The 16,976-nt window shown below is 34.7% G+C and overlaps 1 protein-coding gene across 21 annotated transcripts in view; it reads left to right on the top strand.

Annotated features, from left to right (window-relative positions):
* The window catches only part of PPFIA2 (PTPRF interacting protein alpha 2), a 493,309-nt gene that overhangs the window by 352,234 nt on the left and 124,099 nt on the right, over positions 1-16,976 (top strand). For all 21 annotated transcript variants that reach the window (XM_063711635.1, NM_001133874.1, XM_063711647.1 and 18 more), the window contains 1 exon segment: positions 12,711-12,932. In XM_063711635.1, coding sequence (XP_063567705.1) covers positions 12,711-12,932 — 222 coding nt within the window.

Genomic DNA, 16,976 nt, shown 5'->3' with positions numbered 1-16,976 from the left:
TATCCCCCCTTACAAAATTTGATCCATCATCTCCAGTTTACATGATGAAAACTTTGCCTTTCCAGTTGCTCAAGCTAAAGAATTTGGAATTACTCTCACATCCTCCCTATGTCTCACACCTCCCATCCAACTATAAAGAAATTTGATTTACTCTACCTTCAAAATATATCCAGAATCCTACCACTTACATTGATCACTCTATTTTGAACCACTGTCATCTCTCAGCTGAATTATTGTAATCAATCACCTTTTATGAGGTCTTTCTGCTTCTCCCATGGGCCATCTCCAGTCTATTTTTAAAACAGCATGAATCAGAGTAATCTGTTCATTTTCATTTTTAAAAAATGTCTACGGATATATTCTAATTATGCATATTTATATGGTTCATGTGATATTTTGATACAAGAGTGATGTTTTAAAACATATATCTGAACACATCCATCATCTGCTCAAAATTCTGCAACTTCTTTCCACTTACACAAGGCTCTACATAAATCTCACTGTCTTTATCTTCTGACTTCATCTCCAAATCCACCCCAGCCACAGTGGCCTCCTGTTGACTTTTGACTTCCTCTTTCCTTTGTCTGAAATGCCTTTCCTCCAGATACATGGCTAACTTTCCCACTTCCATCCAGCCTTTGTTCAAATGTCATAACATATTCTAACATAGTAATGTATTATAACACAGTATGTGTTTATATGCTTTACTTATTTATAATGTCTGTAATGTATTGTCTGCCAGCCCAGTTAGAGAATAACTTCCATAAAGGTTAGGATCCTTGTTTTATTCCTGATGAATCTCAGGTACCTAGAATAGTTCCTAGAACATGATGAACACTTAATACGTGTTCAAGAATAAGAAATAAATATCACACTGTTTTAATGATTAACTTTATAAATCTTGATTCTTAGAGCTTAAGTATAATATCAACTTTTCAAATTCCATTTTTCAACCCTGTTGAGGTTGTAGGGGCCAAGGAGAAAATTTTCTTCCACCCTCCAAAGGTTTGCTGAAAATGAATTGAGGGATGGCAGATTAATATGAAAAAAGGCACACAAAACTTATTTTAACATGCATATGGACATAACTGCCATTTACAATGTATTAGACTGGAAGAGGGGCCAGAGGGCTGATGCTTAAATATTCTTGACATAAGAGATATGTATGGATTCAGGAGGCAGACATTTTGCAAATGATTCTTTTTGGAAGCTGGGTGGGACTGACAAATTAAAGGAAAGTAAGGGGAAAGACTGTGCAGGAACAAATATTGTTTTATTATGCAGATTAAGTCCCCTGAGTAATCTCTGGGAGCTGTCCTGTGAAGAACAGATGATAAATCTGTCTTGGCATGACGACTCCCAATTTCTTCTCTTCTCTAGTGATTAATCTGACAGGATCCCTGAAGAGGGGAATCTTAAGACAACTACATTCCTTGTGGAAAGAAGTGTTTTTAGTCAGATAAGGAAATTCCAGAGAGAGAGAGAGAGAAAGGGAGGAGAGGAAGGTCAGAGAGAGATCTTGGTTCTAAGGGTTATTTCTGAGGCCTTTCAGTTTTCAAAGCCCTCAACAAGCCAAAGTCATATTTGGGGGAATCGTTTTCTGTGCCCCAACAAGATTTTTACTGCAATTGCTTAAATTAATAAATTAACTTCGGGAGGTTATCACCTCTATTGTATATTGTTTTACCATGTGTACATATGGCTTATGTCTCCATTCATTTATGTATGATTTTATGTTCTTCAATAAAAGTGTTTAATTTTCCCATAGAGATCTTATAGATGATTAGATTTATTTCTAGGCATTTATAGTTACTGTGATCATTATCTCCTTTATATGTTTTTCCTAATAAATTAATACTGGCATATAAAGATGCTATTGATTTTCCAATACTGATATGGATTACAGCAAACTTGCAAACCTATTAGTTCTAAGAGTTTGCTATACTCTTGGTATCTTCTAAGTAATTACACAGATTGGGAGGATTTAATTTTCTCTTCTCTTCCTTTTCAGTTTTCATTTATTATTATTGTCCAAGACTTATAAAGCTTGTAAAAGTGTAGACTTTAATAATAATGCTATTCATTAATGTGATGCTTATCATAGTAACTTGTAGATAGCTTTTATCAGGTTTGAAATTTCATTTACAAGTTTGCTAAGAAGTATTATCAGAATACAATATACTCATCTTTGAAAAGTAGTGGATTTCATTGACAGATTTTTTTTTTTTTTACTTTAACTTCTGGGGCACATGCAGAATATGCATGTTTGTTACATAGACATACATGTGCCCTGGTGGTTTGCTGCACCTATCAACCTGTCATCTAGGTTTTAAGCCCCACATGCGTTAGGTATTTGTCCTAATGCTCTCCCTCCCCTTGCCCCCAACACCCCGACAGGCCCCGGTGTGTGACGTTCCCCTCCCTGTGTCCATGTGTTCTCGTTGTTCAACTTCCACTTATAACTGAGCACATGCGGTGTTTGGTTTTTCGTTCCTGTGTTAGTTTGCTGAGAATGATGGCACATATTCTTTTGGAACTATTTTTCTTTTCCTAGGGATAAACAACTTGATTTTTTTTTTTTGTATGCATGATTCTCTGACAGAATTGAAATTTTTAAAAACAGAAAAGAAATTAAACTCTATTGTACTTGATTAGTGTTCATTATTTCTATGCCTACCATTAATCCTTTACATACATAATTTTTGTGACCTGGATACCGGTAAGTTGAGCTCTTTTTTGACTATCTAAAATATATGAGAGCCCAAGTAATCCAAATAACAGTAAGTCTGGTACCAGCCTCTTGGGGCCAATGTTGTTCTGTCTAAGTTATCTAAAAACTTTCAAAACTTGATCAGACCAAAAAGGAATTTTTTTGTTTGATTGTTTGTTTTTGTTGTTTGTTTGTTTACAATTCATGAAAAGATAACTGGAAAATGTGATAAAGTAACAAGTGAATAAATTTTTTTAAAGCTGCTATTGCATGTTGTTAGCCCTCAAAGTATCACTTTTGAAACAAGTGTTCCCTCAAAATCAAACACCATCCATGCACCATTGCAATAACCCACTGTCATACAGGCCAAATTAAACCATCCTATGCCAATAAATGGCCTAGTTTGGAAGTTCCACCAGCAGTAGTGACAACCTCTACCAAAGTGATTCTTCAGGAAGAATTTTCCATTCTCCAAGTTTTACCAGTTGAAGTTTAGGTTCATACTCATGTTCCCAAATTCATCAAGATGGCTGAGCCAGGAAGGTCTTCCAGATTCCATGCCAGAACCACCACTGGGTGTTGGACCATAGTTCAAGTTCATACTCTTACTTCCCTCATGGTAAGTTCTCTTTGTGGACTCTTGGTACTCCTTGTGATCTAGTCAATTGTCAGTCTACCTGAGAATTAAGAAAAACATTGAACTTCACAATTGAAAGGGGAGCAATCTGTTTTTTCCTCTCCTTCCTGAAGTTTCCTGGTAATTATGTCAAATATCTTCCTCCTCCACTCTCTTAATATCAAGACACAGTAGAAGAGACACTTTTTGTCAGGGTTCTATTAAATATTCTTCCTTGGGATGTGGGAGCCTACTTGACTTATATTTACACATCTAAAAGGACTACTTGGTAATTCATCCAGGAAGAAAGATTCACTCTAGTGTTAATTCTGTATTTTATAGATGAACAACAACAATAGCAACAAAACATTTGAAAGCTTTCAATTTGATGACTTTCTCTAAAGAAAAAAATAAACTCAATATACACAAAATAAACTCAATATACACACTTCTCATCTCTTCAAACTATACAGATTAAGAATTTGACAGATGGATGTTTTTCTCTATCAATCATTAACATGTTTATTTCATGCTGTAATGTGGGACCTAGCCGTTTTTTATATTTCTTATAATTATTAACATTAATCATGGGAATATTCACTTAACTGCAATGTAACAGGATCACCATGAATCAGTCTGACTGCTATAAGAATGAAAATAAGAAACAAGGTTAGAAAAAAAGAACCAGTTACAAGATTATTACAGTAATTCAAAGGAAAGTAGATGACCCAGACAAGGGTGACAATGGTGGAGGTCATGACAGTGGGTCACATTCACATATTTCGTGAAAAGAAAGCCAGCAAGTTTTTCTCATAGATTGTATAAAAGATGGGAGAAAAGGAGAGAACTCAAGGATGACTCCACTGTTTTTGGAGAAAGTGAAAAACTGAAGTTCTCACTAATTGAGTTGGGGATGAATTAAGGCAAAACATATTTGGGGCAGAAGCACTTTCTGAACACAGGTTTTAAACATATTGAGTTTGGAAAGTCTGTTTGACAGCCAAGTAGGAAAATTGTATTGCAGTTGAATGTACAATAATATATAAGTTAAGATTTAAACTTTTAATAGAGATAAAAATTTTAGGAATATTATTTTGGTAGGTGAGAAAGACAACAAACATATGTTGTAAATATATAATATGGCAGGGGTGAAAGACCTTTCTGATAAAGTAACAATTGAAGAGAGTTCTACAAAGACATTATTAGTCATCTTTGACGACCCCCTACTTCACTCCACAGGTGATCTGATCTCATCCAATGTTATAACTGCTTGCAGAAAGCATCCATATACTCACTACTCTTTACTGTGGGCTTATACAATAGCTTGCCTGACACCTTTATTTTGACATCTAATTAGTCATTTCAAACTTTGTTTTCAAAACCCAGTCCATGATTTTGCCCCATCCTAACCACAAATCTGCTTCTCCTACAGATTTTCTCTTCTCAAAAAATAGCAACTCCATCTTTCTAATCGAAGACTACAAATCTTGCTGTCATCCTTGAGTCTATGCTTTTTGTCACATATCATATTCAATCCATTCAAAGAATATGACCCCTTTTATAACCTTTAGTCCTATTACCCTGGTCTAAGCCAACGTAATCTTTCACCTCTTAATTCATTTTCTTAAATTCCTTTTTTTTTTGTCCTGTCTTTTATAAGAGGACTGAGGAATCCATTGAAAATGTAAGTGAAATCATGTCACTCCTGTGCTCAACACCTTCCTATAGTTTTCATATCACCTTGAGCAAAAGCCAGTCTTAAAATGATCTCAAGAACACACATCATATTTCCATCTATATCCACTCCCACCCTCTTGCTTTATGTAGTCCAGTCCATTCTAGCTGCACTGGTCTCCTTGAAAATCCTAAACCTACTTGTGTCGCTTTGTCTTTGATCTTTCTGTTTCCTCTGCCAGATAACTGCATGATTTATGCTTGTATTGCAGGTTTTAGCTCAATGCTTTCTTTTCATAATCAATTACCCTAGTATAAGCTTGACCCAAATACTGCATGTGACATCATTACACTCAAGTTTTTCATTGTTTATTGAAAATTCAAATCTAACTGTACATCCTATATTTCATCTGGCAACCCTAGCTGTGAGGATATTGAACAAACAAGCAAAAATTGTCCATTACAGATAGGAATGGCTTTATCTGAATTACAGGGTTTATGATGAGAGAGTAACAGTTTACTTCCACAGTTTTACATGTTACTTCCCTGTTAAAACACCTTTGATGGCGCCTTGTCATTCTATCTGGTACCCAAAGTTTATTCTATTCAGTATGGAAAAACAAAGGCCACCGTAATCTATGCTGGCCCTCCCTTTCAAGTCTCATATTTTACCATTTCCTTATAGCACATGTTTTCTGCTCTGCATACAGGATGACTTACAATTATTCTTCAGGGATGTCCCCCTCCCTTTGCTCATGTTATTTTCTGTTCCTCGAGTAAGTACTCCCCTCCTTTCCTTTACTTGAAATATAATAACTCATCTTTCAAGACCCAACTCAAAGAATATCACAAAGATATTCTCTGCTCTCTGCTCCCACACATAAATATGAAGCAAAATAAAACTTTATGATAATACTTTATTGCAATGCATATACTTGCTTATTTGTGTATTACTTCTTTGCTTGATAGAATTGCCTTGATGTCAGAAATGTATTATCACCTTTTAAAACATTCAAAAACTTATTATCTTCCACCTGACACCAAAGTAAGTGCTTAATAAATATTGATGAATGAGTAAATATAAATATATATTTTAAAATTTAACATGAGACTTCATTGCATTTGATCATTAATAATTTCAAATACATACTTGTACTGCTTTAAAAAATTGAAAATCTTTATGACCTTCTGTTGGAGATTGATATTTTAGAAATGACACCAATAGCCCAAGCCATAAAGAAAAAAATATGATAAACTGGACTTTCTTAAAATTAAAAACATTTGAAATTCAAAGAATACCATCATGAAAGAAAGTGAAAAGATAGCCTACAGAATACAGAAAAGCTATTTTCAAGCCATATGTTTCATAAAATACTTGAATCAAAATATATGTAAATAATTCATGTAAATCAACAATAAAAATACATGTAAATCGATTAATATGAAGGCAAATAATTTAAATAGACATTTCTCCAAATAAGATATACAAATGAACAATAAGTACATGAAAAGATGTCCAACTTCATTAGTTATTAGGAAATGCAAATCCAAACCACAAGGAAATATCACTTTGCACCCACTAGAATAGATGAAATAAAAAGATAGACAATAATAAGTTTTGGTGAAGATGTGGAAAATTAGAACTCTCATACATTGCTGGTAGGAATGTACAATGGTGCAACCACTTTGGAAAACATTTCCTCAACATGTTAAAGATAGAATTTTCATATGGTCCGGCAATTCTACTCTAGGAATCGATCGAAGAGAACTGAAAACATTTGTCCATATAAAGACTTATACACAAAAGTTCACGGCAGTTATTTATAGTAGCCAAAAGGTGGACACAATGTTAATGTCCCTCAACTGATGAATATATAAATAACATGTAATATATCCCCATGATTGAATACTATTCATCAATGTAGAAATGAGTTATGGATAACATGCTACAGTACTTGAATGAAATTCAAAAACATCATGCTCAGTGCATAAAACTAGTCATGAAAGAACGCATGTTCAGCAACTCCACTTCTGTGAAAAGTCCAGAACAGCAAATCTGTATGACAGAAAGTAGTTAGTGGTTGTCTGGGGCTGGGGGTGTGTGAGTGATTGCTCATAATTATGAGATATCCACTAAGGGTGAAAAAATGTGAGATTAACTTATGTTGATAGTTGCACAACCCTGTAAGTATACTAAACTCCACTGAACTTTTTATGTTTAAAGGGTGCATTTTATGGCGTGTAAATTATATGCCAATAAAGCTGCTTAAAATAAGTATTTACTTTTAATACAGCCATTTGTCATTTAAATTAAAGTGCCACAATTTATTTTAAAGGTAAGTCAAGTTAACAGTGGTTTGGAACAAAAACAATATCTTTTTCTAAGATATAAATCACAGTTTTAATATGACTTTTTATTCTGATATTATTAAGACACACAGTAAGCTCACCCTACAATATATTTAAAGTAATGAGAATAAATAAAAGATTATATATTTTCTACAAATACAGGTTTCATAAACACTACAGAATAAAAATTGAGAATTTTAAAATCTTCTCATGGGTAATCCCAACACAGTAGCATAAAGACTATGCAGTGAACATTTACTGCTTAATGGAATTTAAAAAGTTAACATTTTAAAAGTGTTTTATTTTAATTGCCTGATTACTATCTATAGTTAATTCAATTTCTCTTACCTTGAGCCCATTTAAAAGTATGCAATTTTCTTGTTAAGTTCATTAACAAGATTTTAATGGAGCGCAGGTGCACAGAATTGGAAAAAAACATTTTTCAAATTAGAAAATAAATATCGTTCATTTGCACTGAATAAATATTTACCAATATTATATATATATATGAAATATTGAATGAAATTCAAAAACATCATGCTCAGTGCATAAAACTAGTCACGAAAGAACACATGTTCAGCGACTCTACTTCTGTGAAAAGTCCAGAACAGCGAATCTGTATGACAGAAAGTAGTTAGTGGTTGTCTGGGGCTGGGGGTGTGTGAGTGATATATATATATATATATAAAATGGTGTATGGATGCTTGGTACCTGCTTGGTACATGCCTATACCATGCATCATGTATAATTTTATCCTGTTGATTTATGTGTTCTGATTAGAGGCAATATGGTAAAGGGTAAATTAACTGAACTGGGAATAAAAGTTCTGCATTTTAATTCAGATCACCTCTATGTGATTACCTGAGTCTCAGTTTCTCCAAAATTCTTTAGAGCTCTAGGATCTTAAATATGATTTTTCAATTCTATTAAACATTTTTCAAAATAAAAATTTATTTTTCAAGGTTTTTAAGCAAATTTATTAATGTACAAGTAACATACAATTTAAGTGCACAATTCTGTCAATTTTGATAAATATATGTGCCTCCGTAAACACCCAAATCAAGATAAAGAACATCCCCATAAACCTTAGAAGTGCTCGCATGCCCCCTTGATTTCAACCCCACCTCCCCCATTCCAACTCCCAGTCCAGGCAACAACCAATCTGTTTTCCTGCCATTATAGATTAGAATGATCTTTTCTAGAATTTCAAATAAATTGAATCACACATTATGTACTCTTTTGTATATAGCTTCTATTTCTCAGCTTAATGTTTTTGTGATTCATTCATTTTATTGGAGAGATCAGTAATATGTTTGTTTTCATTGTACAAACATATCAAGTTATATTTGTTTACCCCAAGAATACAATAGTTTCTTCTATTTTTAAGAAGTGTTTTTGAATTTAATTATTTAGTATGATTGCATTGTACTTTTATTTATAGTATGTAAACGTTATTTCCAAGGAATCCCTGTTGGTTACTAAATTATCTGTTAAGATACAAGTTGAATCTACAGACCTAATTCTTTGAAGATATCATTCCATATCTGAACATAGAACTACTGTATTTTGGGTGCCAAACTATTTAATAAAAGGGGTAAGTGCTGTTACGAATATGTGGGAATGTTGGAGTGCGTACTGCAGTTCATTAATCACATCTCCCTTTAGAGTCTCTATTCCCCTTTCTGCTGGAAATGTTGCTGGTTGAAGGATCAGAGCTGAACATTTCTCTGGGAATTGCTCTTAGAGGGAGGGAATTGTGAACTTCTATAGTACACAACTATCTGTACACTGAACTCAGAAAGGCTAGTTTATAATCATGAGGCAGCACCCAAGATCTGGATTAGGAAAGAAGGGTGGAGCCAATTGCCAGTCAGTTATTTCCAAATCTGAGATAACTGAGGTATGATAACTGATTTTAGAGGGGTTTTGCCATAATTTTAAATATCTTCAAATCTTGTATACAGTCTACAAGTAACTAGACCAGTGTAAGATTTATTAGAACTTCTACCTTCTCACACTGAGAAATTCCTCTAGTCAACTTTAAAAAGGCAATTGTCTCTATCTTTCTCCTCTCTTTTAATTTTGATTCGCTCAGCTATTTCTCCACACTCTCACATTGTATTAGGTTATTGGACTTACAGTACTTCTTGCCATTTGCCTGCATTTCCTTTCTCTGTGTTTTATCTTTCTCACTGCTTTTATGATGCTTTCTGTTCTTCTCATTCTTCTATAGTCCATTCTGCTCTATGTGTCATTTGCATTCCTAAATATCATGAGCTATGCAATATTGTGCAATAAAAAAACACAGGGCTTAAGGGGGTAATGAAGTTTATGACACAACACTAAAAACTTTATCAGTATCACATTAAAATAAAAGTAAAAAAGCTAATAAAATGGTAGCACAGTTTTACACCTGTTAAATAGTTGGAAATTGCACAAATACAGTGATAAGTATTTTTTTTCCCCCGAGAAAGAGCTGAAGTTTGCTTGTGGAAGTGTTAGAAGACTTAAAGGCTTTCATTTCTTGTGAAGTGGTAGAAGGAAAGGTATCTGAAATCAGAAAGTTGTAACACAGGTGTCGATGGGCAAATTTATGAGGTACATGGGGCATTGAGGTCAGTTTTAGATATTTGAGGAATGGGCATGTGTGCATTTTATGTGTTCCTATGTGGCTTGTTTCAGCCAGGTGTGGTTTTCTGTATTTAGCCAGTGCTTCTCAGGAACAAAATTGCATATTAAAAAAAATTTGCATTACATTGAAATTGTTTTCTAATATATCTATCATGTTGAAACAAATTCATGTTTTTAAACAAGTGCTTAAAACATGAGCAGAAATGACTGTACTTTCTGTATTTTCTGTCCATACTTTCTGTTTCTACTTATGTTCTTTTTCTCTTAGTTATTTCTTCCAAATTGCTGCACTGTCCTCACTACAAAACTTCTCCAACGTAGCTAGGCTGAGGAGCATACTTTTATTTATTTATTATTATTATTGTTACTATTATTATTACTATTGGTCAGAGCCCCGCTCTTTCACCCAGGCTGGAGTGCGCTAATGCCATCATGGCTCACTACAACCTGGACCTTCTGGGCTTAAGCAACCTGCCCACCTCTGCCTCTCTAGATGCTGGGACTATGGGTGTGTGCCACAACACCTGGCTAATTTTTCTATTTTTTAGAGATGGAGTCTCCCCATGTTGCCCAGGCAGGTCTCAAACTCCTGGCCTCAAGTGATCCTCCCACCCCGGCTTCCCAAAATACTGGGATTACAAGAGCGAGCCACCGCATACAGCCCGTACTTTCTTTTCTTTTCTTATTTATTTATTTATTTATTTATTTATTTATTTATTTAAAGGCTGTAAGGCTCTGTTGCCCATTCTGGAGTGCTGTGGCATGATCATGGCTCACTACAGCCTCAAACTCCTAGGCTCAAGCCATCCTTTTGCCTCAGCCTCTTGAGCAGCTAGCACTACAGGTGCATGCCACCACACTATTTTTTTTTTTTTTTTTCTAGAATGAGGCCTTGCTATGTCACCCAGGCTGGTCTCAAATTCATCACCTCAAGCAGTCTCCTGCCTCAGCCTCCCAAAGCACTGGGATTAAAAGAGTGAGCCACAACACCAGGCCTTTTAATTTTTAATTGACAAATAATAAATGTACATATTTGTGAGATACAATGTAATGTGTTGATATATGTATACAATGTGGAATGATTCAATCAAGTTAATATATCCATCACTCACATCATTTTTGTGGTGAGAGCACTTAAAATCTACTCTTCTAGCAATGTATTATTTATTATTAACTGTAGTTGTCATGCTGTGTAATAGACCATTATTCTTACTGTATAATTGAATTATTTTCCTCTTTGACTAACATCTCCCATTAACTCATCACAGCTATCCTTTTTTTCCAGCCTCTGGCAACCACCATTCTTCTATCAACTTCTATGAGTTTGACTTTTTTAGATTCTACAGATAAGCGAGGTGAAGAAGTATTTGTCTTTCTATGCCTGGCTTATTTCACTTAGAATAATGTCCTCCAGGCTCATCCATGTTGTCACAAATGATAGAATTTCCTTCTTCTTAGAAACTGAATAGGATTTCATTGTGTATGTATGCCACACTGGCTTTTATCCATTCATCCGTTGATAGACACTTAGGTTGATTCCGTTTCTTGGCTATTGTAAATAATTCTGCATTGAACATGAGAGTGCAGATATCTCTTCCACACACTGATTTCAATTCCTTTGGTTATATACCCAGAAGTGAGATTTCTGGATCATATGATAATTTTGATTTTTTGAGGAACTCTCATACCTTTTTCTGTAGTGGCTATACTAATTTACATTTTTACTAGTAGTGTACAAGGGTTCCATTTTACCACATTCTTATTCTCTTACCAACACTTATTGGCTTTTTGCTAATAGCCGTTCTAACAGGTATGAAGTGATATCTCATTTTGGTTTTAATTTGCATTTTCCTTATGCGTTGTTGGTATTGAGCATTTTTTCATGTATCTGCTGGTCATCTGTATGTCTTCTTTTGGGAAATGTTTATTCATGTCTCTTCCCTGTTTCTTAATCTGGGGATTTATTTTCTTTCTATTGAGTTGTTTGAGTTGTTTATATATTTTGGACTTTAGCTGTAGGGCATACTTCTGAAGACATACTTTCAGAAAACCCTGGTTTCTAAGCAGTCCTTTTGGAAAAAAGAAAAATCAGCTCTCAAAATATTTAACCCCTTTCAGCCTCCTTCCTGTGAGTTGTGTGCACACATGATTTTATGTTAATAGCAATATATAAATAAAAACTTTTCTATACTATATACTTGTTCCAGCTAGGTCGGATTCACAGCAGGAATAATCTTTGATAAAAAATATTTGGTAAGTTATTCTTCTGGGCATTATTGAAAATAAAACTTAAAAATTTACAAGGGATCTTGAAGAAAAATTTTAAAATTGCACACCTTATAGGTCCTTACCTATTAATTAAAAATAATGTGTGGTGTTATAGTATTGTAAATTAATAATAAATTATATATCTAATTGATAAAATAGTAGCTGACACTTAAATGTTTAGGAAACATCTGTGTTTTATGGTATGTTTTATACATAGAGAGAGCATAGCATAGTTTCCATTTCAAATACATCTATTAAACTGTTTGAAAATTACTGATCTACCTTCATATTTTAATGTCAATTAACAGTTTCCTTAGAAACTTAGTTTTTCGGCAAAACTAGTTCTTTTCAGAATTTCTTATTTCTCAGTATGAAAGCAGTGTCAGTTTAATTTAAGTTTATTTTAAATTTTAAATTAAAGATGAAAATTCTTAAGTGCCATTTCTTTTTCTATTTCTGCAGCGTTTGTCCAATGGTTCTATAGACTCAACCGATGAAACTAGTCAAATAGTTGAACTACAAGAATTGCTTGAAAAGCAAAACTATGAAATGGCCCAGATGAAAGAACGTTTAGCAGCCCTTTCTTCCCGAGTGGGAGAGGTGGAACAGGAAGCAGAGACAGCAAGAAAGGATCTCATTAAAACAGAAGAAATGAACACCAAGTATCAAAGGGATATTAGGGAGGTAAGTGATTCATGCCACTTTCAGTATTTGATTTCTGAATGCTGCTTCTGAGATACTGTTTCCATAATTTCCCATAATGACCATACACTTTTTACTTCTCAAAAGACCATACTTTGGCATGCATTACATTAGTTATGAAACTTGTTCAACAGGGCAAACATAGTTTACTTCATGAGTGTTTTAAATATATATGGAAAGAAATTTGTGCTATCAAGGGTCAGATATAACAAAGACATTCTGAAGCTGTTAATAAAATTTTTTAAATGTAAGCTTTTAATTTTAAATAACTCTAGATATGTGTATGAATCATGAATTGCTATACTCTTAGTATATAGGAATACTACAAAAATATTTTAAATTGTTCCATTGCTTATTTTGGTTTTGTGTCATGAAGGTGAATGTATCTCTGTTAATATACATATACACACATATGTATAACATAACCTTTCTTTGTCTATATATTAAATTCCTGTTAGACATAACATCCCTTTTTCTACTTAAAAAAATGAGTACTTTAGTCATTTCTCAGTCTCTTGGCTAATATCAAGTGAAGAGAGTACTTTAAGTTACTACAAAAAATACTAGGAGATGTTTAATTTGTAACACTGTCAAATCATTTTACCTGCTAAGGTGAAAGTTTAGAATCTTTTCACTTTTTCACCTTTTCAGTCACAACTAAAAAGAAAATTATATTTGTGGAAATTGCGTTTTCTGACTTTTTGCCTTTTCTGTTTTTACATATTCTTTTAAATGTATTTTTCTCTTTTAAAAATATCTTTTGTATATCACTAGTTGTTCATCAAGTTGGCCCTATTCTATGTGCCCAATTCTTTTCTTCCCATTCTCTCATAAGCCAATTGTATCTTACATTTCCCTGACTGTTCCACCAAAACTCTTCTCATAAAAGTCATTACTGACCTCCATGTTACTGAATCCAAGGTTCGATTCTCAGTCTTCTGAAGCACTTGATCCATTTTCCAGAGAACTTCTTCACTGGGCTAATAGCACATTATCCTCTCGTGGTTTTCATCCGTATTTACTTGCTTACCTCATCGCAGGCTCCTTTACTGCTTCTATTTCTCCTCCCCCATCTTGGAGTGTCTTCCCTTCTCTACCTACCTTTATTTCCCTGGTGAATTTCTGCAGTCTCATGGCTCCAAAAGCCACCATCATCTTAGGATTCCCAATTAATATCTCCAGCTTGTCCTTCTTTCCTGATTTCCAGATGTTTCTCTCTCAGTCACTAAGGGATATCTCAAAATTAGTATTTTCAAACTCTTTTCTTGATATTTTCTCAACAAACCAGACCCTCCTGCAGTCTTCCTTATCCATTATTTTTATTTTATTTTATTTTATTTTATTTATTTATTATTATTATACTTTAGGTTTTAGGGTACATGTGCGCAATGTGCAGGTTAGTTACATATGTATCCTTATCCATTATTATTGTTGCTCAGGCCAAAAATCTTGAAGTTGTCCTTAAGATCTCTCGCCTCACACACTTGGTTTGATTCAGCAGTAAATCCTGTTATTTACAATTTCAAAATATTCATAATGGGACCTCTTCTCAGAATCTTCATGGCTTTTTCTTTTTCTACACAATCACTTTCTCTCACTGGATTATTTCAATGGTCGTCTGTTCCCTGGTCTTCCTGCTCATGCGTTCAGCTCATCTCAGTCTGTGCTCAACACAGCAGCTTGAGCAGCCTGCCTATAAGTCAGTTCATGTCACTTTTCTGCTTATAACTTTTCAATGACTACCTATTCTACTTACACTATTATCAAAACCCGTACAGTGGTCTACAAGCCATGTACAGTCTCTCTGCTACCACCTTTCTGACCTCTTGGAGATCATCTACTGTCTCATCCTAACATGCTCTGCTCAACTGGAGTGACCTCGTAAGCAAGCCAGACCTGTTTTGTTACATTTTCTTTTCTCTCTGCCTTTTGTTCCATGTTGTTTTCTCAGTGAAATGTCCCCTGACCTTGTTATTTACACATATACACTCTCCTTCTTCTTTTGTTTGCTTATCCCACAGGACTTTCTATCACCTGACACAATGTATATTTTACTGATATACTTGGTTATCATATGCCTCCCTCCCCAACTATCCGTAAACATCTATAAGGGCTAGGATTTTTTTCTTGTTTTGTTCACTGCTGTCTTCAGAGAACCTGCGCAGCTCTTTATTGTATAATAGGCACTCAAAAAATCTTTGCCAAAAGAATAGATATTTATAAGTAAATATCAGAATGTGTGAATGATACCAGAATATGTACTACGACAATGCCTGCTAGCAAAACAAAACAAAACAAAAAAGAGATAGATGAATCATGAAGTGGTAGACTGCTCCACTGCAGCACAGATAATGATACAACTTTTTATGAATTAATAGTTCATGGATGCATCTCTTGTCTTCACTACTCCCCACAATTCAAACTCAGAGAATTCATAAAGTAAAGGCGGTTTAACCCCTCTTCTGTATCACTGTTAAGGAATTACTAGGATTTCTGGCTATCAAATCACCGGGCTCACTTCTTGATCTGTTGTTCATTCTCTCCGTCTCCATTCTCTTGGTTCTGGAGATTTAGATGATTTCCTTTCATTTTAGTACTCATTGCTCTATTAATGCTTATCTAATCCAGCATCACTTACAGGTAAGGCCCAACATCCAACTCCCATTTTCTTACTGCCTATTTAAAAATAACTCCTTGATACTAATAGCCTCTGAATGTAGGTGACAAAACACCCAGTCAGATGGAAAATGTCACTCCTATGATGCCAGGTGTTCTTTTATTAAGAATCCATTCTAATGGGCAAAACGTTCTCCTTTCATGTGGAATTATTTTAAAATACAACTACTCTTATCAGCCCCATCGTTTCTACGTATATATTTTAGAAGAGTTTCCTGAGAAAAGAATATCTCTCATCATCCACCTTTGAAGGGAGGTTGCAAACACAAATGTTTTCAGAGCCATGCTGGCAATGGAAAAGTGTAAAGTGCCAGGTGCAAGACTGTAGGAACTGATGGCGTTGATGAAACCTGTGAAAGGGCCTACACTCAGCCTGAGTTACTGGATGCATCACTTTTTTTTTTTGGTATACACACGCACACACACACACACACACACACACACAGCACTGTGAAAGCTAAATAAATTCTGAAATATTCAGGTCTCAAGACCCAGGCCCATGGTTTATGAAGGATTTTTTAAGGACGAGTCACATGTGAAAACTATTACAGGTGTATTATATGGAAATTCTCAAATTCCTCACAACTGGCAAAAGGGGCAATGCTAATCATTACCTCCATTTTTCTCAGATGAGACCCATAAGGTTCAGTGAGGTAAAGTAACTTGCCAAAGGTCTATGTAGTTCCCTCCTCGGCAGCACGGAAGAGAAATAAGATCAGCATGGCTTCAAAACCTGTGCTTCTTCCACTATGAACTGCTTCCAAAATCAACACAGCATAATAAATAATTCAGTGATAGCAACTCTCTTAAAATGCAGCTACAGTATAACTGTCCTCTAAATAATCAATATTTGGATCTCTTTTTCAAGAAGAAGGAAGATGTGAAAATCACGTACTTAAAAAACAAATTACTTAGCACTTAAAGCTTTTATTTTCCTGAATAATATTTTTCTGGGTTATGGTCACACAGAGTCAACTGGATTGCAAGTTTCTTTTCCTTTTCTTAATTATTCTTTAAAAATATTATTTATTTATTTTAGAGAAAGAGTCTTGCTCTGTTGTCCAGGCTGAAGTGCAGTAGTGTTTTCAGCTCACTGCAACCTCGAACTCCTAGGCTCAAGCAACTTCTCACCTCAGCCTTTGGAGTAGCTAAGACTACAGGGCACACGTCACAATGTCTGGAAAACTTTTGTGTTTTTTTTAGAGAAAGGGTCCCACTATGTTGTTCAGGCCGGTCTCAAATTCCTGGTTCAAGCAATCCTCCCATCTCATCCTCCCAGTGGGCTGCAATTATAGGCATAAGCCACGGATTGCAAGTTTCCTAGTAGAAAAAAATAAGCTCCTTTTTCTT

Source organism: Pongo abelii, chromosome 10 (assembly GCF_028885655.2).
Source record: "Pongo abelii isolate AG06213 chromosome 10, NHGRI_mPonAbe1-v2.0_pri, whole genome shotgun sequence".
NCBI classification, from domain to species: Eukaryota; Metazoa; Chordata; class Mammalia; order Primates; family Hominidae; genus Pongo; species Pongo abelii.
This window is presented reverse-complemented; position numbering and strand designations above follow the sequence as displayed.